This window comes from Hyperoodon ampullatus, assembly GCF_949752795.1.
Source record: "Hyperoodon ampullatus genome assembly, chromosome: 14".
Classification (NCBI taxonomy): Eukaryota; Metazoa; Chordata; class Mammalia; order Artiodactyla; family Ziphiidae; genus Hyperoodon; species Hyperoodon ampullatus.
In genome coordinates, this window is record NC_136927.1 from 63,963,436 (window position 1) to 63,990,232 (window position 26,797).

Consider the following 26,797-nt stretch of genomic DNA (forward strand, 5'->3'; position numbering starts at 1 on the left):
AAAACAGAAGCCAAGCTTAAATCAAGAGGCAGTGATTAGAAGGGTTCATGAGTATCTGCTATTAGGGAAGGTTTGAAGGGACAGGACTCATGGCAATCAATCACAGGGGACCCAGTATTTGGTCCTTTCTTCTCTGGAGAGCACCACCATTAATGGGACAAAGATTGAAGGACTATGCCTGTTGCAAACCCTTGGGAGAGTTTGATGCTCCTATGGCCGAGGGTGGCAGGGTTTATCAGGATCACTGAGACAGACAACCACCACAAGGACAGCAGTCTTTAGCAAGGTCAGTAAACCCACCGTCATCATAAACATAGAAGCAATACCTGTAGTCTTCAGGATTGGTACACTTGGCAGGGCCACCCTTTGGGAAAAGGGATATGCTTACAAGTACTATCAGCCATTAAGTCTCCTCCCCTCTGACCAAGGAAATTCACCCTAAGGGAAGTATGTATTCAACGGAAGGAAGATAATGCATAGTGCAAGGCAGACCTGCGTTAAGAACTTTACATACACTATCTCATCATCTTTGAGGTAGGCATTTTCTCATTTTATAGATGAGCATACAGGCTATAATCAATGGTAGAGGACTGCCACTCCAGACTGTTCAAAGCCTACACTCATAGCATTTTCAAGAATTAGCAAAACCCACCAGTAGGGTACTGACTTAATAAACTATGACATAACATGAATAGACTCCTTTGCAGTTTTAAAAAAGATACTAACTTGGAAAAATGTTCTCGATACTGAAAGGTTCTATGGTGATAGGATTATGGCAATTAAATTTTTGAAATTATAAATTCATCTTCTCAGTTAGAAAAAGACTATATACCACATACTATAAAGCCCAACTTTTAAAAACACATTGTAAAATCTAATGTTCTGTTCAAATGTGAAAAGTTAGTATTGCCAGGGCAAAGAATCTGGATTGGGGAGGCCAGGTCAGAACTGGGGCCTCACACACCACAGTAGTACTTCTTCCAGGCTGCCCAGCCGAGCATTTTTTCTGAACACTTAGGCTGCAAAATGTTTGGGGGGAGAAGGGGCTACAAGTCTGCATAGTCTATGTTCCTCTTAAAGAAACTCAGATACTAGAACACCTCCTACCACTTACAACCCACAAGCTAGGCACTGCTTGCTCCAGGCATGGGGATACATCAGTGAATGAGCATACTCCCGGCTCTCAGCACCTACAGTGGCCTGAGGGGAAACAACAGTTGACATGCAGTGCGCTGGGACCTCTGAAGTGTAGAGTGAGCCAGGAGATCTTAGGAAAAGCTTAAGCTTTTCTGTAGGTGAGGCTGGGGACAGGTATGGAGTCAAGAGGGTTTTATAAAGACTAGAGATATAACTGCATGTTTATGTGCACTATCTCCAAGAGTTAGGATCATTCCAGAGAATCTGTTTTGAGAATGGAGTTAAGAACTGGAGTTGAAATTGCCAGCCTCTCACCAAACTGTAAAGTCCCATGTCTCCCCACTAAAGAAATGAACAAAACACACATATATACGCACAAAAGCGCTAATTCCACAAGAGGCACTGATCCTTGCTTTATTCACGCGGTAACATCTGACATTGGGAATTGTGTGGATATAGATACAAAAGAAGGAAGATGAAATCATAAATAGCAGTTGAGTTCATTAGGGCAGTGCTGGCAGCTCAGCCAGTACGTAGTCCCCTCAGGTCCTACTGGGTTGAGGGAATGCTCTGCCCCCTCCACTGCTTCTTGGCCAAGATGCTTTACAACACCTGGACTATACTTTAAAATTAAGGGTCACAGTGATTAAAAACAACATGGTCAAGACATTCAAGGCTGAGTGACTGCTCCTGGAATAGTCTGGCAACAAGAAAGTGAGGAGCAGCATTATGCCCTTGTCCTTGGCAAGTACGTGCAAGGCAGATCACAGCAGACATGTAAGATGATCTTTTCCCCTGTGCTCAGTGGAGAAATACCTTTTCGGCCAAAACCACAGAAGGCAGAACCAGAAGGAAGCCCCAGAAGCACCACACAAGCAATATCACCTCTTAGTTTCTCATGATCACATTCAAAAGCTACTTTAATACAGAAAATAGAAAAAGCATTTGTGGTGGGTCCTTTTCAAATCCAGAACACAAGTTGGGGAGGAAAAAGAAAAGCTTCCTCTAGCATCCTGGTTTGGACTCTCAAAGAGTTCTCTCTACTGCACATGCCACACCACTTCCTCACCAACAGAGGCCCAATGGGGGTTTTTCTTGGAGTGCCAGTTACAAGACACACCCAAAGGCTGTTATCTCTAAACTTCTCTTAGTGGCCAATAAGGAAGAAAATGCTAAGGAAGGTACTTAGCACCTTGTATTCCCTCATGTAGTAACAGCTGGAGGACTTAGCAGTGAGGTAGTGGCAACAATCCTCACATAATGAAAAGAATTCAAGTCTATAAAATCGTTCTCTGGACACTGAAAACAAGCTGTCCTCCCAGACCTCATCCTCCAACCACCCTCTCACGTGAAGCTGTGTCTACTTCCGGTATACCAGGAAGCTGAGAAGGAAAATGGCTACCCAGCTGAAGTTTCTCAGGACTAGGATACAGAGACCTTGCCAGAGCCTAGGCACAAACTGTTTTGCTGAATTCATTAGGCATAATTTTTTTTTATAGAAAAGAAAACTGAAGGACAAACCAAATTGAAAGAATCACTGTTATAATAACTTTAATTTATCTTGCATTTTACAGAAGTCTATGAACGATTTTAAAAAAGCACCGCCTTACCCCATATTTCTCTGACAGTTGTTAAAGTAGGCAATGAGTATGTCAACAGCTTGAGCAGCGGCATCTTGCAAGAATTTCAGACCAACCGGCCACACGCCAAAGAACTTGGCAGCTTTTCTATCTTGTTTTTAATACAGTGGTATATCCACTCTGATGGTAAACCTGTCCAGCCAAATCTCCACAACACACTTTGCAAAATCAGTGGTGATTAGCAAATTAGTTAGCTTTGGCACGGAGCTGTGCTCGCTTGCCTGTGACAGCCTGGAAGCCAGTTTTGATGCTGGCAACAGAGCATCGAGAATGACAAGTTTCACACTGTAAGAAATAGAGTCGGGTGTCCTTTTGCAGGATTGTGTCCGGTGATCGGCACGTGTGACAGGTGACATATTCCTCTGCAGGAAAAGCAACATAAGGAATTAGCCGGTAGCCACAGTGAGCCAGAGGTTTCTTTCTTCTGAAACACTTCTACTGACTGCAAGCCCATGCTGGCACCCAAACCAGGAAAGCTTAGCTTAGCTACACTTAGGTATTCTAGGGGTAAGAAAACACAAGCTATCTGATGTGATGCTTCACGTACTTAACAATGGGTTGAGAAAAGACCCCAAATGTCCAAAGAAGCAGTGACACTTGCCAAATGCCTACTCCTGGCTGTGTTTACAGGAGAGCCACTTAGAGAACTTACTAGCTTTCCTAGGTGGGAACAGATCTGCCAATTTTAAGTGATTAAGAAGGTAACAAAACTGGGTCAGGCCAGGTCTGAGTGCAGACAGATTTCTCTGACTTGGCCTTCAGCCTGGAACCAACCAGCAGCCTTGATCAGCTGGGTCGTCTTAGGAAATCCAAATCCCTCCCCATGACCCCTAATCGGCCACCAAGAGCTACCTCCCACCCCAGCTCCCCACCACTATCATTTTCCCTCATCTTCTAAGGCCAGCCTTTCCAGCTTCATTAAAAACCAATGGCTGTCCCCCAAAATATTTCAGCCCAATAAGAACATTTCAGAGCGACATGTTAGAAATTATAAACTTACTGATATATCTTCTCAAAACATTTTCTATCTGTTTCTGTTGGAATCTTCCTTTAATTACAAGTTGGTTATTACCATCTATAGAACCACTATGAAAGAAAACAAAAATATCTCCATTATTATTATTTTTTTCCTATAAGGAATCAAATTCCAGGGCCTTTACATTTAATGAACTTAAAATATATTCAATGGCACAGGATAAGTTCTAGGAGCAGTGCTACCTGGTTTCTCAAAATTTATTTTTAATTAAGTAGTTGGTACCTGATGACCCTATTTCCTAACATTAAATTCAATTTTCAATTAATTAAGTTTACAGCAACAAACCTGATTTGTAACTGATTTTAAGTCTAAAACAAATTTATTCCTTAACTGTCTGTGTGATGACCCATTCACCCAACAAAAGGACAATCACACTTTTACTGAATGCATACCACATGCAAAGCAGTGAGGCAGGCTATAAACACATGCAAAGCAGTGAGGTAGGCTATAAATACAAAAAAATATGAAAGGAACTGCAGATATCTTTAAAAATTCTAAGACCAAATCTTTTGATTCAGTCACATACAGCTGATGAACATGTTCTAAAATTGTGGTGATGGTTAACTATGTGAACAAATTAGAAACCATTGGATTGTACATATTTACATGTGTGAATTGTATCTGTAAAGCTGTTACAACCCTCCCCCAAAAGTACAGTTGAAATCACAGGCCTCATATTGTCAATGGTGCTTAAAAAGAAACTTTTTGAAAAGAAGTTGCTGACAAGTACTTTTGAGAAAGCAAAGCTCTCGGCTAGACATCATTTGTTAAAAATTACAAATCACAAAGTGAAACAACAAAATTCAGCCAAGCAGCATTAAATTTATATTTGCTCCGTATCTTATTATAAAACTGACTTTTATAAGAACCTCTCCTGTGATTCTCCTTTAACTCTAAGAGTTTATTATCATCCTGCATGAACTGCAACCCCTAATCTTTAGGCTACAGTGACTTCAATGCTTGATGCAAGAAATTTTTTTCATTCACTGTCAAAAGAAATTGAATTTTCTCAACAACCCTATAATATTTCGCCCACTGACCATAAGTTCACTGGTCACAACTTGTTATAATTTACCTCACCTCTACAAAAACTAAATTATTCTGAGAAGTAGGAAAAACACTACCTTCTACTCCTTCATCAGTTTATACAAGTTAAAAACAATGATTGTAACAAATTTACATTTAAAACAATTCTTCCACAACACAGTCCACATATCTACCACTGGTCAAGTAAATTACTCCTTAACCCCAAAGCAAATACAGCCAATTCCAACAAACTGAGTTTCAAGAGTAGGAAGAGAACAGGACACCTCAGTTATCTCAGTACTGCCAGCAAGGTACAGGATTAAGGCTTTTAAGAGTTCGAGCTCCTGAGAAAGGCAGACCTGAGTTTACATCTTGACTGCAATTAACTAGCTATGTTACCAACCATACAACTTCATTTCACCAAACCTGTTTCCAAATGTGTAAGACAAGGGTAATATTAGTTTCTACTAACAGTTCACATAACTGTTTAAAGATTGAGATGGTACCCAAAAAAGTGCTTGGCATACAATGGGCACTCAATGTCTTAGTCATATTTATTATGCCCTAATTCTGCATTACTTATTTTTAAAGGGACATTCAGCTTCCTAGCACTTATGGCCAAACTAACTGGGATGGGCTCCGTGGGACACTGGCCCTCCCGAATGGTGATGGACTGGCGTGGTGTCTTCAACAGGAGAGCCCTAAAGACAGGGAAGTAACTATTTAATTATGGATACCTGTTTCAATGTTTTTCCCATGGCACTCATCAATTTATAAGCTGTACTTCATCAACAGCCTATTTACAATTTAGAAAATAAATTCTGTCCTAAGAAAATGGCTTCCTCTGAAATCTGGTATTTGCTCCATAAAAAGACCCAAGAATTCCAATTAATGACAGGAAACTCTAAACATGGCAGAGCCATGGTGCTCACTCTGGTATACCAACAGGCCTGTTCACAGAGTAGCCAATGTGAACTTTGTTTCCTATTCCCAAGTAACCAACCTCCCATAGAAATGAACAAGTTTTCCACCTTCACTGCCCTAAAAGTTCTTCTGACAATAAAGTGAATGTTTTTTTTTCTAAGCATGTTACATATCTTTTCAAGTTAAGAGAAGTTCTTATGAAATGTCCATTAATACTGTAAGTAACTGTATATAAATGTGAATATAGTTTCTTACCTTGTACCCAATTCAGCCAATAAAAATGCAAGGAGATGTTTGGGCTGACGATGTAATCTAAAAAGAAAGTGGAATAATATAAACCTTATTTTTCATGGAAATCTAACCAAACTTCTAAATACTTCACCCTGTTCACTGTTGTAATTTGTTATTACTCAGCTATTAGGTGAATTTTAGCACAGTTCATCAAATTCTGAAATGAAGATAACTGATACCATTTGTTTACATTTCAAAGCCCATAAAACAATATTACATTTTATTTACAAACATATACACATTGGTAAATGTCTATAAACAGGGACAGGAAAGGTAAATACCAACTTTAGAGGATAAAATCTTTTTCTAGGAAGGAAGGTAAAAGGGATCAGAAAGAGATATAAAGATGGCCTTAAACTGTAACTGTAACGCCCTCTTTGTAAAGAAGCAAAAAGGTCTGAAGCAAATGTGTCAAAAGGTCAAAATACACCAAATTGAGGCAATGAATACTTGGGTATTTGTTATGCTAATTCCTATATATTTCCTGTTTGCAATTTTTTTATTTAAAAAAAAAGGGAAGTATTTCACAGCAGCACAATAGCAGAAAATTTAAAACAGCTAAAATATTCACCAACTGGGAAGTGGTTAAATAAATTGTGGTACATCCATTCTATCTTGCTTTTAAAATAATACAGGTCTTGGGCTTCCCTGGTGGCGCAGTGGTTGAGAGTCCGCCTGCTGATGCAGGGGACACGGGTTCGTGCCCCGGTCCAGGAAGATCCCACATGCCACGGAGCGGCTGGGCCCATGAGCCATGGCCGCTGAGCCTGCACGTCCGGAGCCTGTGCTCCGCAACGGGAGAGGCCACAACAGTGAGAGGCCCGCGTACCGCAAAAAAAAATAAAATAAAATAATAATAATAATAATACAGGTCTCTAAATACAAAAAAACCAAAAAGATGTATCCACATAAAATGAAAAAAGCAAATACAGAGCAAGGCCACTCAGTATTTCACTTTTTAATTCTATTCATTTGGCACTGTTTGAGCTTGTTCCAATAAATAGATATTACTATTACAATTTTTAAAAGTTATTTTTAAAAAGTTACAATTTTAAAAAGTTATTTTTTCCCAAAAATGTAATGAGTAAGGGTTGGTGAAAATATAATAAAACAGGTGGACACTTAGGTTGCTACTCAGAGTATAAACTGGTATAAACTTGTTGGAAAGCAACTTGCCAATGTTTGCCATAGAAATGTCCATTCCTTGTGACTAGGCAATTCCATTTTGGGAATTTTTGCCCTAAGGCTCTATTCTGAGTTCTGCTGAGATATGTGTATAAGGATGTTTCCTAAAGCTCTGCCTCTGATAATGAAAAATTGGGAGCAACAATGTGCAACTAATGAACTGTCAGAATATGTTGTATAGGGACTTGCCTGGTGGCACAGTGGTTAAGAATCCTCCTGCCAATGCAGGGGACACAGGTTCTATCCCTGGTCCGGGAAGATCCCACATGCCACGGAGCAACTAAGCCCATGTGCCACAACCACTGAGCCTGCACTCTAGAGCCTGCGGAGCCACAACTACTGAAGCCCACGCGCCTAGAGCCCCTGCTACGCTACAAGAGAAGCCACCTCAATGAGACGGCCATGCACCGCAATGAAGAGTAGCCCCCACTTGCCGCAACTAGAGAAAAGTGCATGCGCAGCAACGAAGACCCAATGCAGCCATAAATAAATAAATAAAATATTTAAAGCCTTGTGCTTCAAAGGATGGCAAGGAAGTGAAAAGACAATCCATACAATGGGAGAAAAAAATTTATCTATATATATAAAAAAATATGTTGTATAACTCCTAAAAACATTTAAAAGACTATTTAATGATAAGGGTAAAAATTTCACAATATATTAAGAGAAAAATATGTTAAAAACCAGTATACCAATTTATTTAAAAATATGTAGATGCATAAAAGTAGCAAAACAAAAATATTAAACTATGATTACCTATCTCTTAATGGTGGATTTACAGATGACTTTTTTTTCTTTAGTAGGTCTATATTTTCTTATTTTTCTATAATAAGCATATACTACTATCGCCATCAGCAAAAGTCTAAAACCTTTTAAGTCATGCCTAAGCAATGAAAACAAGTGGTTACTCTGGGCAGGGAATTTTTAGTGATTATATTTTCTTTGTTTACTGTTGTTTTCCCTTTTATCTGCAACAAGCATGTATCACTTATGAAACAAAAAGAACAGAAGATAAAGTCAGTTGCCCTAAGGAACCTGCCAGAAAAGGTGTAGCTGAGGACCTTTGAGAAGAGCCAGCCCCAGACAGTGACCTGGGGGTGAGACAGGCATGGAATGCGATGGTAATTAAGAAAGTCGAAATCTCATCAACTGTGTCTTGGCAATAACCATCCAAGGAAGAAGCACATTAAATTCAGCTGCTTTCCCAAAGCTCACTGCTTGTACTTGCTTGGCAGGCCCACCCCAGGCTGATGAGCTTTTCCACCTCCCTGGGCTCTCCAGGCCCCTGTCTAAGGACTACAGTCAGCCTTCTTACTCTTCACTCCATCTGGTTAGGATCCTCTCATGAGTCAGCATGAGTGGGCTTCTCTCACTTCTGGATGCCCAATAAAACAAGCCTAAAGACCTGTGAATCGAAAGAACTGACGGACTTGAACTGTGACCTCCCTCAACCCAATCGTGACACCTGTGCATTCTTTCTACTTTTAATAAAGTCCACAATAAGCATATTTAACATACACTCCACTGAGAATCTAGCATTTGGGATGGAGACTCTGCATTAACCAACTTACAATTTACAGATATCTGTAAAGTTGACAAAAGAAGTTTTCTTGGTTCCTACTCGGACGACCTGTGGAGGTTTCATGACAAATTTCCTTTTCTCTCCAGCAACCATATCTGGATTCTTTTCCCTCATGATGTTGAACACTCGATTCAGTAGCTATAGAGATAAAGTGGAATTCATGTACAGTCTTATTAATAGCAGGAGTATAACGTTCCCACTTGAGTCATTGTGCTTTTCCTTTAAACAGAACAAACCTTACTTTTTACTAAATGTACACACACATCACATGTTCTGGGAGCTCCCTGAAAGCAAGACTCAATTCTCAACCAGGAACTGGTCCATTATGGATGTTTAACAGTTCCTTGTTTAAAGTTAAAGGAATGAACAAGCCCAATTCTGTTTCTGTGGGAAAGTATATGGTACCTGGAGAAGTAAAATTCAGACTACCCTGAACAAGCAAACCCCAGACTACTATGGCCCCCTATTAGCCACTCCCTCTCCCTACTGTCCCTCTTCAGTGGGGCTCCAATGATCCCAGAAGTTCATGGATTCAGATGGAACAGTGAGTGCTATAATGACTGCCACATTGTGGACAGCCTGCCCCAAACGTCGGCATCAGGCAGTGCGACCTCTCTGGGTCTGTTTCATTATCAACCTATACTTCAATGGCCCTTTCAATTCAGGGAACATTTATCCTGCTTTTGTTTTGAGTTCTACTGAACAGTTTAGCCCCCTTTCATAACAGAATTTGTCTTACCTCCTCATATGTGTAGTCTCTTTCTGAACCTGCCCAAGCAGGGCCTGTCTGGTTACTGAATGAGATACCATCATCTTTTTTGCTGTCTTCATCTTCTAAAGCTACAGATAACAAAGACTGTAAGAATGAGGGGTAGAGCCTGATACAATAACAAAAAGGGGAGAAGGGAGAAGCAGATCTAGAGAAATGAAAGCTTCAAAGACATGTCTTCCTTCCCACAACTGCATTCACAACAGCCTCAAGCATAAAGGCATCAAGGCTCACAACCCCATATTCCTTAAGGGGATGTTACGATTTTCATAAACCACCCTTAATAGAGACCTCTCTAGGGATGTGTGGTAATACAGACACATTGAACTGTTTCTTGATTTAACAAACGTAAGATAAAACAATGCACTGGGATAATTAGAGGAAAAAAATGTCCAATTGTTTTGAAGCACTTAAGAAACATATACATCCATAAAAACCCATCTGCTGACTATACTAAAGTTCTCTAAAGCAGCTATAGCACTTAGAAGCTAATAAACAGCACTTTTAACAATATAGTAAAAGATTTTTTAAACATTTAAAATTCCGTTACAGTAATTGTCCCAATAGTCTAAATCAGTATGTTTTAATGTAATCACAATTGCCAAGTTCTTCCCCCATGAAGTCTTTTAAACTGTCATTATGAAGTTAGATTCTGTTTCCTTTTAGCTTCCATTATTAGGCAGTGGAAATAAGGGGCAAGAAAAAATAAATAAGGAGGCCACCCATGGAAGAGACTAGGCCAAAGGCTTGTGTAGCCTAGAAATGAGCTAAGCTCCCAATATTACCTTCATCTTTCTCTAGTATTTCATCCTCATCTGGGAACTTGATATTCTTCTTTTTCTTCTTTTTATTGCCAAGCATAATGTCAAGGTCATCCTCTGGTTCAGCTGGTTCTTGAACATCACTTTCAATCTTAAGGTCCTAAGAAAGTGAGATAAGAGTCTCAACATTTTGCTACTAGGATTATTATTATTTTTAAATGATATGGGCTGACATGGTTTGGGAGGAAAAAAAGATTTTAAATATTCAAAACTGAAGTTACAGATCAGAACTCTCACAGGTGAACCATACTGGTTCAGAGTCTGTCATTTAAACTGGAAAAATTTTAAGACACTTTTGTGGGACCTTTTCCTTTCTTTTATCCATCAGCCTTGGGATCTTACTATAATTATTGTCCATGTTTTTAAACCAGGCCACTGTCAGAATCAAAGAAACAAAGATTCTTAAATCTTCTCAGTGACAATCTTCAGCAGGAATGGGGTTCAGGAATGTTTTAAATAAGTTTCTAAGTATTCTGATGCAGTTCGTAGGAGGGTTTTTTTTTTTCCTTCTGACACCAAATACGTGATGTTTTTCCACCTCAATTCTCCAACTCTCTGACACTAACTAGGTGACCTACAATTCAATGCAGTTCTAACACTACCCAGAGTTAGTGACAAACTCCATGGGTTTAAGGGCTCAGTCGCATAAGACTGTCTTCATTTCAGAGGCCAGGTACAAGTATAGAGTCCCCAGGTTTCCAATACATATGTCCTACTTCAAATTCAGAGGTTCCCACACACCCCTGGTTCAATAATTTGCTAGAAGGACTCAAAGAATTCAGGAAAACACTTTACTTAACTATTACTTTATTATATTATATATATATACAATATTATAAAGGATATGCTCAGAAATAGCCAAATGGAAGACATGCATAGAGCAAGGAAAGGGAGGCAGGAATGCAGTGCTTCCATGCTCTCTTCAAGTATACCACTCTCCCAACACCCCAGTGTGGTCACCAATCCTGAAGCTCTCCAAACCCCACTGTTTAAAGGTTTTTTATGGAGCTCACCCATGAAAGAAACCCATGAAAGGTTTTTTGTGGAGGCTTCATTATGCAGGTATGATTGATGAAATCACTGGCTCTTGGTGACCGAACTCATATCTAGAGATTCCAAGAGTCTTAGGAGCTATGTGCCAGGAACAGGGACAAAGACCAAATATTTTTTATTATACCACAGCCAGCCTGGCACCAGACTGTGAGGAGGTCTTTGGGCATCACTTCAATAGATGAAACCATGAAAGAGGGAGAAGGCAGAACCCACGGAGAATTAGGGTCCTATGATGAATGGATAGAGACAAGGTAAAGCTTGATCCCAAGATTAGCTGCTATAGTCATGGATGTAAATAGGGCATAACCTTGAAATGAGACATAAAAAACCCCAGAAGAGCAGAAAGGGCCAGTTTCAGTCTCCAGCCTTCTAATCTCACCTCCTTTCACCAGTGTATCCAACTCCCTGCCCTGAAGTGTGCCATCCACATTACCCATCAATATCTATTTTTGTGCACCTACATCCTGAACTACTCTGTAAATGGCTATAGTAATTTTAGAAATCTGATCAGCAGCAAAGTTGGAATAGCCGGGAGGAAATGAAGCTCAGCCTTGAGATGCCAAATCCAGCTGTGTCGTTTCAGTGCCACTTTTGGCCATCAAAGACCAATCAGCCCATGTGTATTAGCTGGATAACACCAGACAAGAAACCTGATACTAACCTAGTCTCTAATAAGATGACAGTCAGTAAATGAGAAACTCAGACATGCTAAATATAAATTAGCACACATCAGCCAGCTTCTAGTCCTATATTATTATTTATTTTATCCCAGTAAGATCTATTTTCAACCTGAGGCTAAGACCCAGTGAAAGGTAGAGAATAATAGCACATAGTGTTTTTGAAGATTTTTCAAAAGCCCTGTGGTGCTCTGAAAATTCAGGGGGAGAGTAACCCAAGATCTTAAAAACACTTCAGCCTCAAGTTAATGCCCATGTCTTGCCTGACAAGAGTACTTATAACCTCTTACGTTATGACTTCAGTAGCAGAGAAAAAAGTATCCAAGCACTAAATTAGAGCTTATAAGTGGCTCTTCAGGACAAAAGCTACTAGAGAAATTTGTTAAGCAAGACTTTCTGTGGCACATCTCTGATGTGTCACCTTGTTACCCAGGATATTTATACCTCACTCATTCAACACAATTTGAGCATTTCTCTTTATCAATTTCCTTATAACAGCAGGAAGAGAAGAAAATCCCCAAACAGGGGAGAGAGTAGGATAAATCCAGATAAAATAATCTTGTTCTAAAGAACTCTAAATTATCCCTGAACCTCCAAAAACAGGAAAAATATCTTATTTGTTTCAGTACCCTAACAATTAGCACACAATGCCTGACTCACTATCATCATTAACACATATTTGCTGAATTAACCAAGTCATTAAAATTGTGACATTGTTTCCAAAACTCAATGAATTACTGCTATGTGTGGGATACACCTTATTTACTTGAATTTGAGCAAATAAATAATTTACCAAAGAAAAATTTGGGTAAAGGGCATAAAAGGCGACAACTTAGTGCATGTGTATGTGTATTCTCACTCTTTCTCTCTCATACTTCTGAGATATTTATATTAGAAATCAATCCAGTAATAAGACAATTACAGGGCCTCAAGGCCCCCCTACAAGACCAGAGAACTCCACAAAACCAACCTGAGTGCTCTGGTTCTCCTACAGGCTATAAAATCATCAGCCACCAACCACCACAGGCTGGGGTTCATTCTTTGCTGCTCAGAAGAATACACATAAATTTGTGTATCCTCAACATGCTACCAGAAGTTTAACAGAAGAAACTATATTTGCTCTATCGGATTTCTAACAGAAATCTCTCTCCTCAGCCAATCTCAGTATGATTGATGATAAGTGGCATTTTGTAATCATCTTAATGGCACACAATACAATGTGTAAAACCTAACTTTACATTCCTTTGAACCATCATCCCTTTAAGATACCTAGTCAGACAAAAATCCCAAGAAACTGACCTTAACAGTGGTGACTAAATACTTAATAACAAAAGCAAAACTAGTAAGAGATGAGACAAACAGGGAGAAACATCAGCCACTAGCAACCTTTCAAGGGGTCAAATTTTACCTTCAATAAGAAAGCAATACTACCTTTACACCTTCTTCAGCTTCATCAATATCAAATATCTTTTTTGTTTTTTTCTTCTTTTTCTTCTGATTAAAGAAGTTCAAGTCATCTAGATCATCAGAAGCATCTAAAAAGATAATTGAGATTATCAATTATTAATAGCAGAAGGTGAAGCATTAAATTATGAGTTAAACCAATGTTTCAGCTATTAATCGATCAAGTCACCAGAATAGCGAGATTGGTATTAATTAGCACAGTAATTCCTCCACAACCACAAAGGTTAGGGTTCTGAAAACACAATGGCAGGTCAACTCAAAGCTTTGTAGGAAAAATCTGGTTAGGGGACCATGTTGGGAATATTTATTTAGTAATCTGACCATATGATGCCTCATTGTTCCCAAGTCAAAGTCAGGGTTCTAACATAATTTCCAAGGCTCTCCAGCTTTATCTCTCTACTTCTGCTACTCTCTCATCTCCGACACCTTAATTCCTAGTTCCAGCTCAACTGAACTACCTCCACTTCTTAGTGAAGTATGTGTCTCTCACCTTCAAGCCTTCCTATGGGCCCTCCCACACAGCTCTTACTTTCATCTCACAGGATCTTTGTTAGGAGTTACTTCCATCAAGAAGTCTTCTCTAAGCCTATCCCTCCTGTTCCCCAACTGGGTTAGGTGTCCCCTAGGTGCTTTGATAGTACCTTCTATTACTTCAACAGAGGTGCTTACCAGCTGCTTGTCTGTCTCACAATGAGATACTAAGGGGCTATGCCTTTCTCACCTAAATCCCAGAGCCTAGCTCAACAAGTTATCCAATCAATCAATCAACAAAGGGCCTTATAAAGTATTTCACATTCATTAAAATGAGGCTACAATATGAATAAAATGAAATTTTATCCACCATTAATGAGTAATAATGGGTTTGGTTCAATAAGTTTTCCATTTTTTGTGCCCTATTGTACACTAGAAATATTTTTAAATGACACTACTACAAAGTTTTTCAAGAGCTATTTATGAACTAATTTTGTCTTAATAAAAGAATGATTTACTTTCCAAGTTTGTTTTAAACATGTATAAGATGCTTAGCACATGGTAGATGCTCAATGAATGTTAATTTTCTTTATCCCTAGTACAGTGTCTTCTATTCAATAGGCATAAATATGTTTACTTAATCATTTATTTCTAATTGTCAAATGCTGTCTGTGTTAGAGCACAGAGTGAATAACTCATGCTGGTGTCTAAACCCAAACATTTTAGGCTGTAATTTTAGTCTCTTCTATATGTTTTCAAACTTGTTAAGACACAAAACTGTTTATCTTGGTCCCATTTCTTTCTGCCTACACTCAAATACAACCACCATTAAAACTGGAAAAGAGACATCCCGAAAGGCTAGACTAGAAAAACCAGCCCTGGAGTAACAAGGTTTTGTCATCTCTGTCTTCTGGATTCAGTGGAATTTTCCCTGAAACAAGTCTATCAGAAATCTGGCAAGGTCCCATGCACACAGACCGCTGATGGCCTCAGCTTCACTGTAACAGATAGCCTCTCAGGCTGAGAGGCCACTGTGTGCACAAAATCCAAAACACACTGATGGAAGAGAACCAGGTCTCCCAGGACAACAGTGACTCTCTCATGTCTGCCACTTACCTTTTTTCCTACTGTCCTCTTCATCAGCTTCTACATCTTTGTCCTCAGTTGGCTCTGGCTCCACTTCTTTTGTTTCTGAGGGCTGGGTTTCTTCTGTCTGGGCATCCCCTTCCTCATCTAACATAAAAGGCTTCTTCTTCTTCTTTTTCTTCTTGCTCATGGTAGGATCAAAAATCATCTGTTTAAAAGATAATAAAAAAGAAAAGGGGACCACGTGATTATTTTTAATGATACTCACATTCCAAGTATGCTGTATTCTCAAAAGGCATACTCTTAAAAGAAAGAATATTTGACGCATTAAAGTATCTAAAAGGATTTTACAAAAAAAAAGAAAAAAAATACACATACACACATACACACACACACACGCAACCTTCCTTATACTATTAAAAGTCGAGGAGGGTGGGCTTCCCTGGTGGCGCAGTGGTTGAGAGTCCGCCTGCCGATGCAGGGCACACGGGTTCGTGCCCCGGTCCGGGAGGATCCCACATGCCGCGAAGCGGCTGGGACCGTGAGCCATGGCCGCTGAGCCTGTGCGTCCAGAGCCTGTGCTCCGCAATGGGAGAGGCCACAGCAGTGAGAGGGCCGCGCACCGCAAAAAAAAAAAAGTTGAGGGGTGCTTCCCCAAAACATATGTACATGTCTTTTAATTTAAAATTATCACAAGATAACAGAATTTAGGAAAGGGATCTTAGCAATAACCCATGCTTCACCCCTCGCTTTATGAATGAGAAAACCAACGCCTAGACAAGTCATATGTGTTTTATTTAAGGTTGGTAACCTGGGGTTGCTATACCAGGAGACTTGAACTGATAAAAAAAAAACTTAAAATATTTTTTATCCTGAAACTCAGACAAGCCTTTAAGGAAATCCATCAGCAGCCTTTCATGTAGCAAATCTCTGAGTAAAAGAAACTTCTATACAACCTTTTACTCTGCTTTTTGTTTCTGGAACATTAAAAAATACAGATAAAGTGATTAAAAGCACAAGTCTAGAACCTAACTGATTGAATTCAAATCCTGACTCTGGTTCTTACCCAGGTAAGTTCTTGCCCTCTCCTTGCCTCAGCTGTAAAATGGAGATCAGTAGCAGAAACAAAACCAAATCTCACGAGGTTATTAGGAAGACTAAATAAGTAAATAAATATAAAACACTTGGCACAGTGCCTGGCACAAAAGTACTCAATAAATGTTAGCAATTATTATACAATTTATATAATGCTTTACAGTTGACAAAACATGGTATCTCTTGATTCCTATCACTGAAATTTCATCAACTCAGGGTGATCTAATTTCCACGACATATCATGAAACTCAAAAAAATTCCCAAAACTGATTCTGATTAACTTAAATTCCTTTATGTCACAAGTACATTAAAGAAACTGAGCTACACTGAAACCAAACTATGGTCTGTAATAAGGTAGGGTAGTATAAATATCGTCCTTAACCAATAGAGAAGGATTTGCAAGACATTCTGGAAATTGATACAGCCTCATTTCAAAGTTATCCCCTCCAACCTTAAGAAGGCTCTAATTGTATAAATGAGTAATTCTGAAAAGTAGTCAGTCTGAGGAACATAATCTGGCAAACTTAGAGAAGAGGATAGAAGAGCCAGGAGGAAGGAGTTCCCCACTGCTGACCTACTGGGTCTTGAGTCACCCTACATGGAGTGCTGTAATCTGTTCCAGGGAAGAAGCTATAATTCATCCTTATTCCTGAAATATGGAGGTTTGGCAAAAGGACAGACAACACTCCAGGCACTATAAATTTGGTTGTCTGGCAGGGCTTACAATTCACTTATTGCATTTTTTTCAAGTATCAAGTTCCCTAGAATATTAATTATCTTTTAACTATTATTCAGCAAGACAGACTAAAGGTAAGGGGGATCCTAAAATCATCAAAGGACATCCTCACAACCGCCCTGTTATGCTCTGAAAAACATTCATATAGGTCCACAGGGTATGGTTGTAGCCTTGTAAAGGGTTATAAACATGAAAGAACTGTACACTGAAGTAATTAACACCTCTCTCAATTACTCTCTCTGGATACTTAAGACATAAACTCATTGCCTCATTTTATTCACACCACTCAGCAAAACCAGACTTTAAAAATATGGAAATAGGGATTCCAAAATAGTGCCCAAAGCAGACCTCCCCCAAACCACAAGGTCACATCAGTCTTAACTTTAAAAATGTGGTTTTGGGGACTTCCCTGGTGGTCCAGTGGTAAAGAATCCACCTTACAATGCAGGGGACGTGGGGATCGGGGAACTAAGATCCCACATGCCGCAGGGGCCCACGCGAAAACTACTGAGCTCGCACACCTCAACTAGAGAGCCTGCGTGCTGCAAATTACAGAGCCCATGAGCTCTGGAACCCAGGCACCACAGCTACAGAAGAGAAAACCCAACACCACAACTAGAGAGAAGCCCGCGTGCCACAATGAAAGATTCCACATGCCTCAATGAAGATCCCGCATGCGGCAACTAAGACCTGATGCAGCCAAAAATAAAATAAATAAATAATAAATAAATCTTTTTTTAAAATGTATTTTTTTAAGACTTCCATATCTGACTTAACAAATTATCACAGTCCATATGTGTTGTTTATGAAACTAGCTGGGATGTGAGACGCAAATAGTTGCTCACAGTACACTTATGGAAAAGCACAGACTCTTCTGGGCTTTCTTTTTTTAAATTCTAGATAGAAAAAAGCCTTCAAAAGTTTTCTCTTTTGAACTTCCCACACTGGGTTGGGTTGAAGAAAGTGAGGAAAAGGGACAGCAGCAAAAGTTACCCTGACAATAACCTAAAGTGCTTCAGCAAGTTGGAAGCCTACTCCCATCTATCATACCTTACTCAGGATGTTAACTTTAAGGCCACAGCACACCCCACCCAGAAGGCAGGAATGAGTTACAAAAGCACCCAGAGAAGCAAGGTGAGCAGAACAAATGCTCTGAACAAATGTGTCGTCATCTCTAGGTGATAGGATTCTGGGAGATTTTTATTTCTCTTTTTATTCTTCTGTTTTGTATACGTCATACAACACATATTCCATTTTTAATCAGTTTCTTTTGTAAAACACCTTACTATGTTGTGTGAAAACCTGACGTTCCGATACTTTGTGAATGGGGCCTAGTAATAAGCAATAATCTTAGCTATTGACAGCACTTTAATGCCTGCAGATTAGGGAATTTTTCCTCACAAGGCAGCACTCATATTTCTAGAATACTGCTTTTTAGAGGTCATGGTTCCACTAGTTTAAAAGAGATTATGTTATTTGAGTTTTGGGCTTACTTGCCAGGTTTAAAAGGAAGTGTGTGCAGTTTATGACAACTATACATTAAAAAACTATTAAAAGAAAAAAAGGAAATGTGAAAAAAGAAATAAATTACTTTTTAATAGTAGGTTCTTTAACGCTCTATCTTGGCTACCAGGCAGGACTACTTCCACTGTAGGGAATCCCTCACAGTTTATAAATCATTTCTATGTACAGATTTTCACTCGATCCTTACAAGTCTGTAAAGTAGCCAGAAGTTAAGGATCGGCCTAAGAAAACTTATCTATCCATCAGTATTAAAGGAACCAGAACCTGCACATACCTTCAGAGTGGAAGCCAAAGGCAGGATTCTAGTCATACTAACTTGCTGTGTGATCTTGGGCAACTTAACCTCCCTGAGCCCTAATTTCCTGTTTACAAAATGGACTGGTAGATCTGAGAAATGCAAAGCTGCTTAATACTTTACGGGCTTCCAAAGTCCTCTGCTGGAATGCTAGTTCTGGTATCTCTGCTTGACGAAATCCTTTTCACCCTTCAGTAATATTCCACTTCCTTCGACATATGATCCCACTGCTAAAACTGAACCCTCCAGCCCTCCAAATCGCTGTTAATGGCTCTATTTCTACCTCCTATACCAACTAGTAGTAAATCTCTTACAACACTTCCAAGTACTTTACCGTAGAAAACCAAACACAGAATAGCACCCCAGAGAACTCTGCACTAGATAGGTACTTTATTTGTTAAAGGTTATGAAAAGCTTAGAAAATGGGTAGAAACAAAACAAGCATGAGACACTGCCACTCTCCGAACTTTTGAAATACAGTGGCCTACAGCAATGTCTACCATGACCTCCAAGCAAGAACGACACACCTCCCTTAGACTCAGTTTCCTTCCTAAGAGAGCAAGACCCTCCTAGTCACCTAAATGGAGATTTGGAATTCTGCCACTGGCTCAGCCACTTACTATTTATTTGATCATGGGCATTATACAACTTTCTAAAAGCCTCGGTTTTCTCAATTCTAAAATGGGCATAACAATACCCACCTTAAAGGGTTGTCATGAGAATCAAATGAGAGCTCAGAATCCCCTCCAGAATAAAATCCAAATTCCTTAACTTGGTCTTCAAATCCCTCCATGAACTAGCTACTACCTATATTTCAAGGGATTAACTCTAACCAAATTGGATAATATTCTACCCCCTTGCCCTGGATCAGGCCTTCCCACTACTTGAGGAAATTCAAAGCATTTCCAGGGTCTACCTCAAAAGCCAAAGCTCGAAAAAGCCTCGAATTTTTCTCTTCCTTCTCTCCGAGGCACTATTGGCCAAGCACTCGAATGTTTACAGAAATTAATTATAAATTCAAAGGTTTTTTTCTGGTGGGGAGAGCTGGCCGGTAAGCGGTAGCTCTCCCCGCAGTGTTTATACCTGCGGATATCACTTAAAGTCAAATTTCATTTTAAGTCGTCTGGTTTTAAATAAACTGGGATAAATCTGGCCAAAAGGGGATTTGAGGAAATTTGCTGAGGTACAAGCACGACAGTAGAAAAAGACCCAGGCATCTTTGCAGCTCAGACTTCCCGCTGACGTCGCTGAGAGCTCTGCTAAGGAAGGCTCAGGGACTCCCGCCCTAAAACTTTCCGAAAAGGGTAATCACTTTTTCAGGCTGAAGGATCTTTTCCTCTCGTCCTATCCCCCTCTACATGAGAACAAGGGTGGGTGCCGGGCAGGACAAGCCAGCCTGTAAAGTTTTAAACTAGAGCGCTCCACCGGAGCCAAGAGACGCTCCTCTAGGCACCACCAGCGCCCAGAGAGTGAGAGTTAGAGCTGCACCGTCAAATCGAAAGGAATGCAGGGGCCGCCTGCCCCAATCTCGTTCAGCTGGGGCATTAACCGGGCATTCAAGCTCTCTTCTGGAGGGCGACTCAACGTGCTCTCCATTCCGGAAACGCCGGCCACGGGAGGACGCCGGCCTCAGCGCCGCCGCCCTGAGGAGAGCGGGGCACGGCCAAGCCGCGGCTCCGGAGCCCTCGCCGGCTCTGCCGCTCCGCGTAGCCTAGGCCCGGCTGCCCCACATGGCGGCGACCGGCCGCTAGGCCGCAGGCCCAGTCTCCCACACTGGGGTGGGTCTGTCTCACTGCCTCCGTCCCTAGACCAAGCGCCAGCCTCAGGCCCTCACCTCGTCCCCGGACATGGCTGCGGCTCGAGTGGGCTCGGCACGGACGGAAAGTCTGACAGGTCAGCCCCAGGCCCAGGTTTCAGCGCTGCTCCTGCCGACACCTCTCCCACCACCGCACTAGGCTCTTGCATCAGCGAAAGGGAACAACACCCCGCCCTCTCTTCCCAAGAGTTAGAAATGCGCCTGCGCAGAGACCGCCAAGGCGCAGGCGCGCGGCGAAGCCGACCTAGCGCGCTCCGACTGGCGCGAGTTACCAGGCGACGCCGCGGCGACAGGCAAGCCGGGACTTGTAGTCCGCCTAGAAGAGGCGGGCGCTAGCGCGGCGGCCGCCCAGAGACCTGTGCGCGTGCGCGACGTCTGAGGAAGCCGGCAAGGGAGGTTCGATTTAGCCGGGGGCTGAACTTACCTCAGCTTTTGGAGGCGTGGAGAACTCGCGCTCTTCTGCGTCTCTTGCGGAGTGAATTCGAGGTGGTTTCTCCTGGGTTAGGGTGGTGGGTAAGGCACTCAGTAATATGAGCCTGTCGGGGCTTGTTTCCCTGCTGCTCCCTCCACCGTGCCCCATTGGGGTTTTCTAGTGTTTCAGGAACTCGAAGTTGGAGCTAGAGGCGCACACCTCACTAAAGGGTTTTACTTCACGAGAAATTTAACTCAACAGGCTGGATTTCAACTTGGGAGGTCGGCTTCTCCCTGTAGACGGGAGAGGAGACGTCCCCTGAGGAGAAGCGGCCTGGCAGGAGGCATTCTGTCGGGAAACCTCGAAATCCTTGTTTGCGAAGTCTTTGCTTGAATGCTGCGGGTGCAGTTCCCCTTGAGGCATGATGATAGCAGTTACCCTTTAGGGGGCTCTCACTATTGTCAATGCCCTCCAGCCAAATACCACCGAGATCACCTGTCTAGTTGAACAAAGCTGGGCTTGGACTTCCCTGGTAGTCCAGTGGTTAAGAATCTGCCTGCCAATCCAGGAGACACGGGTTCGAGCCCTGGTCCGGGAAGATCCCACATGCTGCAGAGCAACTAAGCCTGTGCGCCACGAGTACTGAGCCTGTGCTCTAGAGCCCTCGAGCCATAACTACTGAAGCCCACGTACCACAATTAACAAGCCCAGGCGCCTAGAGCCCGTGCTCTGCAACAAGAGAAGCCACCGCAATGAGAAGCCCGCGCACCGCAATGAAGAGTAGCCCCCCAGTCGCGGCAATTAGCACAGCAACGAAGACACAGCACAGCCATAAATTAAAAAAAAAAAACCCTGAGCTTATTGTCTCCTTGTAAGGAGGGGAGGCACAGCATGAGGCACAGGGAGACATCTCAGGAAGAGGGTGCTGGAAAGAATTTACAGGGTTTGGGCTTGTGTTAGGTAATTTGGAGGGCTCCAGGAAGTGGGCCTTCTCTCTGGATTGGATGCTCTTAGGAGGTGAAGGTAATTCTATGATGGGGTATTTTAATAATTATTACCTATAAAGGGAGAAGAACCCTCATGTTAGCCAGGATAGGGGGATATTTGGTCTTTTTGTTTGTTTGTTTTTCTTTTGTGGTTGGGACAGTATTCTTGTTTGTTTGTATTCAAACATGTTTATGGAGTGGTTTTGTTTTTGTCTTATCCATCATGGTCACAGAGCGGCTTTGTCTGATGTTGGTGTTTTGTGAAATTGTTTATGTTCAGTAGGGCAGCACATCCTGGTTGATAACACCAACCTAGCTCCCCCATTATAGCTCCCCCTAGTATATATTCCCTGCTTTGGGCCTCAAAACAACTGTGTGAGACAATCCACAAATAGTTTGTTCTCTCCATTGGATACTAGTCCCTAATGTAAGTGTGGTAGGTAAAATTAGGTCCCTGTCTCCAAGGAGCTTATAGCTCAGTGAGAGTGATCCAAGCCCAGGCAATCTGATGCCAGTGGCTGCTGCTTTACCACCTTGAGAATCTGTATCCCTAAGGGGACTACACTGCCTCCTCAGTAATTTTCAGCTACTGATATCTGTGCATACCAGGATTTCTCAACAGCAGTACTCTCGACATTTTGGACCAGATAATTCTTTGTTATTGGTGGCTGTTCTGTGCAGTGTAGGATGTTTGGCAGTATCCCTGGCCTCTATCCACTAGATGCCAGTGGCACCCTTTCCCTAATTGTGACAACCAAAAATGTCTCCAGCCGTTACCAAATCACCCCTGGTCAAAAGCCACTGGTGAATACCATTTGTATCCTCCTGGTCTCTGAGAGGTAACAAATATTTGGGGCATGACAGTCCCCAAATCACTTTGAGTGGAGAGGCCTTGAACAGGAGAGAAGGAAACAATGGCCTATGTTTTTGAAAAGCCCATCCAACTAAGAGAATGAAGACTGAGACAAAGAGAAGACAAGTGGGAAAAAAACAAAGGTAGAAGAGAAATGATAGAGGCAGAGAGGAGCTCATAGGAAATCACCCTTAAGTTACTTAGTTCACCCTAACAAAGTTAGTTCACGTTAATAAAGACAAAGCCTTAATGAGGCCTCGCTATACTGCCACTCCCTGTTTGGGAAATGCTGGTCTGATTAGCAAATAGTGTTGACCACTTTTGTGAAAAATTTATTTTCTTTTACAGCATGGTACCAGATATGACCTCCCTGAACTGGTTGCTTGCAAGAGACTTTCTTCAGAGATTTCAGGTTACCCTCAAGGTAGTTGTTTTCTTGGGAAAGCCAAGATTCCCTGGGGAGCTGGCAAAAGTCACAAAGCAATGGCAGCTAAACGTTTCCAGGTTTTCCAAGAGATAGGTTGTACTTAGATTAAGCTAATAAGAACGTCAGCACAATAGTTATTTGTATTTTCCTAACCTGTTTCATCCAGGAATCTGTAAAACATAGACATTTATTAATTTTCTTCTCATAATGGTGAGGGAGATCATTGACATTCTCCTATTTTATAGAAGCCAAATTATGGAGTCCACAAAAAGTAGTGAGAAATCCAGAACAGCCTCCTGGAATCTTCACTCTGGGCCATTCTTGATGCTCAGCACCACCCCAGATCTCCAGCTTCCTAGTAGTAAGCTACTGAATTTTATGTTTTCATAGGCTTTAAAATATTCCTTAGTCTCTTCACTTGACCCACAAAAACAGGCCTATAGAGGCTATGACTTTAAATAGTGATGGTACTTGAACTAGAACCCAGATCTCATGATTTTGGTCCAGTACTCTGTCTACTTAAGCAAGCCCATACATCCTTGTAGGTGATGTTTAACTTACAGAAAACATAATTAAGTTAGAAATTCTAATCCACAGGGAAATCCAGACCTATTCAATCCTTTTCATTCATTTCATGGGGACTTTACGAGTTAGCTTTGATGAGTAAAAGAGAAAGTCACTGAGATATTAATGAAAAGCATTTAGTAACTCTGAAATTAAATTTGTCTTTGGGTTGATGAGGTAGACAGGAGGTATAGTGAGCACCGCCCCCTTATCCAAAGAAGTCTTGAATAGTTTATCCTCCGAGAACTAAACTAACAGAAATGAATTCTTAATTATTTAATCATATATAGAAATGACTTATGAGATAATGTGTCAATGGAGAGATTTAGGAATCTAGTCTAATGGAAATACTGTCTCCAAATAACATCATTATGTCAGTGATTCTCAAATCCATTATTTCCAATTCAAACTTCTCCTCAGAATTCTAGCCTTACATGTCCAAGTGCCTGTTTCTTTTCATTTGCTTGTCTCACAGAGATCTCAAAGTTATTGTGTTTATAACAGAACTCTGGGTATGTCCCACTGCAAATCTTCCTCATCTCAATTAACAAGGCACTGCTCTCTACCCAGTTGCTTAAATCAGAAACTCAGGAGTTAACTCAATTCCTTCCTTTTCCTCACTTTCTTCATCCAATTCATTATCAAGCCTTATTGATTCAATGTCCAAAATAAATTTCAAATCCAACCACTTTTTTCTCTACTGCCACTAGCCTGGTCCAGGCGATAGTCATCTCTTTCTTGGATACTGCAACAGTCTCCTCTTGCCCCTTTACTTCATAACACTTACCACAATTTGTTTAATTTATTGGTCCGTTTTTCTTACTTGTGATTTAATTATCTCACTTCACTACTAGAATGTATATAAAGTGCTTGAGGATAGGTACAAAATCTATTTTTTTTTTTTTGGCTGCGTTGGGTCTTCGTTGCTGCGTGTGGGCTTTCTCTAGTTGTGGTGAGCGGGGGCTACTCTTCATTGCAGTGTGCGGACTTCTCATTGCGGTGGCTTCTCTTGTTACGGAGCACAGGCTCTAGGCACATGGGCTTCAGTAGTTGCAGCACGCGGACTCAGTAGTTGTGGCTCGCAGGCTCTAGAGTGCAGGCTCAGTAGTTATGGCACACGGGCTTAATTGCTCCGCGGCACATGGGATCTTCCCGGACCAGGGGTCGAACCCGTGTGCCCTGCGTTGGCAGGCAGGTTCTTAACCACTGTGCCACCAGGGAAGTCCTGTTATTTATTTTTAAGTGCATATGTCCTTTCTTTCCAGCTAGATTATAAAATCCTTGAGGGCAATGACTCTGTGTACTGTTGCCTCCTACAGTGTGTTAAATCTAGTAGGATCTTGATGTAAATTGTGTTGTGATTTACAGGGTTACTTAGTGTCTTGGCATCTCTACAGGAGACTTCAAAACTCTTAAGAAAACCACAACGATATACCACCTCACACCAATTGGATGGCTATTAGGAAAAAAAAAAAAGAAAGAAAATGACAAGTGTTAACAAGGATGTGGAGAAATTGGTGTACTGTTAGTTGGAATGTAAAATATTACAGCCACTGTGTATGGCTGTTCCCCAAAACAATATGGTGGTTCCTCAAGAAATTAAAAATAGTATTACCATATGATACAGCAATTCCAATTCTGGGTATATATCCAAAAAAATTGAAAGCAGAGTCTCAAAGAGATATTTGTATACCTATATGTATAGCAGCGTTATTCACAATAGCCAACAGGTGCAAGCAACCCAAATGTCTATTGATAGATGAATGGATAAACAAAATGTGGTATATATATGTAATGGAATGTTATTCAGCCTTAAAAAGAAGGAAATTCTGACATGCTATAACATGGATGAAACTTGAGGACATTATGTTAAGTGAAATAAGCCAGTCACAAAAAGATAAATACTGTACGATCCCATTTATATGAAGTACTTAAGGTAGTCAAATTCATTGAAACAGAAAGTAGAATGGTGGTTGCCAGAGTCTGGGGGATGAGGGAGAATGGAGAATTGTTGTTTAATGGGTATAGAGTTTTAGTTTTGCAGGATAAAAGGTGTTCTGGAGATTGGTTGCACAACGTGGTGAATGTAGTTAGTTGTACACAAAAATGGTTAAGATGGTAAATTTTTTTTTTTTTTTTGCGGTATGCAGGCCTCTCACTGTTGTGGCCTCTCCTGTTGCGGAGCACAGGCTCCGGACGCACAGGCTCAGCGGCCATGGCTCACGGGCCCAGCCGCTCTGCGGCATGTGGGATCTTCCCAGACCGGGGCACGAACCCGTGTCCCCTGCATCGGCAGGCGGACTCTCAACCACTGCGCCACCAGGGAAGCCCAAGATGGTAAATTTTATGTGTATTTAACCAGAATTTTTTTTTCAAAAGACCACTGAATAGGGAGTCAAAAGACCAAGGTTGGAGTTCCTTGTTCCTTGATGACTAATGAATCTTGAGCAAGTCACTTTTTCACTCATGCCTTGATTTCTTCATCTTTAAACAGGATAATAAAACATTCCCAGCTTCTGGGTTTATGTAAGGATCAGAGAGAAAAAAAAAAAAACCAAAAAATGAATAACTCTTAAGATAATTTTTTTGAGTAGTATTCTAGTATTCCAGTGTCCCTTATCTCCTTTAATATTCATTACAAATTTTATGTCTTATTTCATAACAAAATATTCCTAAAGACGTCTTAGCAATAACCTGTTACCACTTCAAAGGATATGTATGCTGAACTCTTTCAACTTGGGTTGCTCACCTTATAATTTGGTCCTGGGAAAACAGCAAATAAAAAGCCTTTATGAAGGCTATTGATGACCTAAGATCCTAATTACTAATGTGGTTTAGCATTAATTGAGGAAATACAAGTTTAGGATTCTCATGTGAACATAATAAAGCTGGCCCCAAATTAAGGGAATAAGAGGAAGAATGAACAT

General features: G+C 41.0%; 1 protein-coding gene across 1 annotated transcript; it reads right to left on the reverse strand.

The window, feature by feature from the left end:
* Window positions 1-2,671: 2,671 nt before the first annotated feature.
* On the reverse strand, window positions 2,672-20,796 carry EIF2S2 (eukaryotic translation initiation factor 2 subunit beta). Its single transcript, XM_079720086.1, has 9 exons — window positions 20,647-20,796; window positions 15,193-15,370; window positions 13,573-13,676; window positions 10,376-10,511; window positions 9,561-9,661; window positions 8,811-8,959; window positions 6,019-6,075; window positions 3,778-3,863; window positions 2,672-3,139 (listed from the first exon to the last, which is right to left on the reverse strand). Exons 1-9 carry the CDS (start codon window positions 20,659-20,661, stop codon window positions 2,964-2,966), a joined length of 1,002 nt encoding a protein of 333 aa, XP_079576212.1. The 5' UTR covers window positions 20,662-20,796; the 3' UTR covers window positions 2,672-2,963.
* Window positions 20,797-26,797: the final 6,001 nt, after the last annotated feature.

Bases quoted from the DNA above. Each gene is read 5' to 3' on its own strand.
- EIF2S2 (XM_079720086.1), bottom strand. The intron at 8,960-9,560 runs GTAAGACAAATT...TTATCTCTATAG, and splicing joins GAGACTACACATATGAGGAG to CTACTGAATCGAGTGTTCAA. The intron at 3,864-6,018 runs GTAAGAAACTAT...TTTCTTTCATAG, and splicing joins TTGGCTGAATTGGGTACAAG to TGGTTCTATAGATGGTAATA.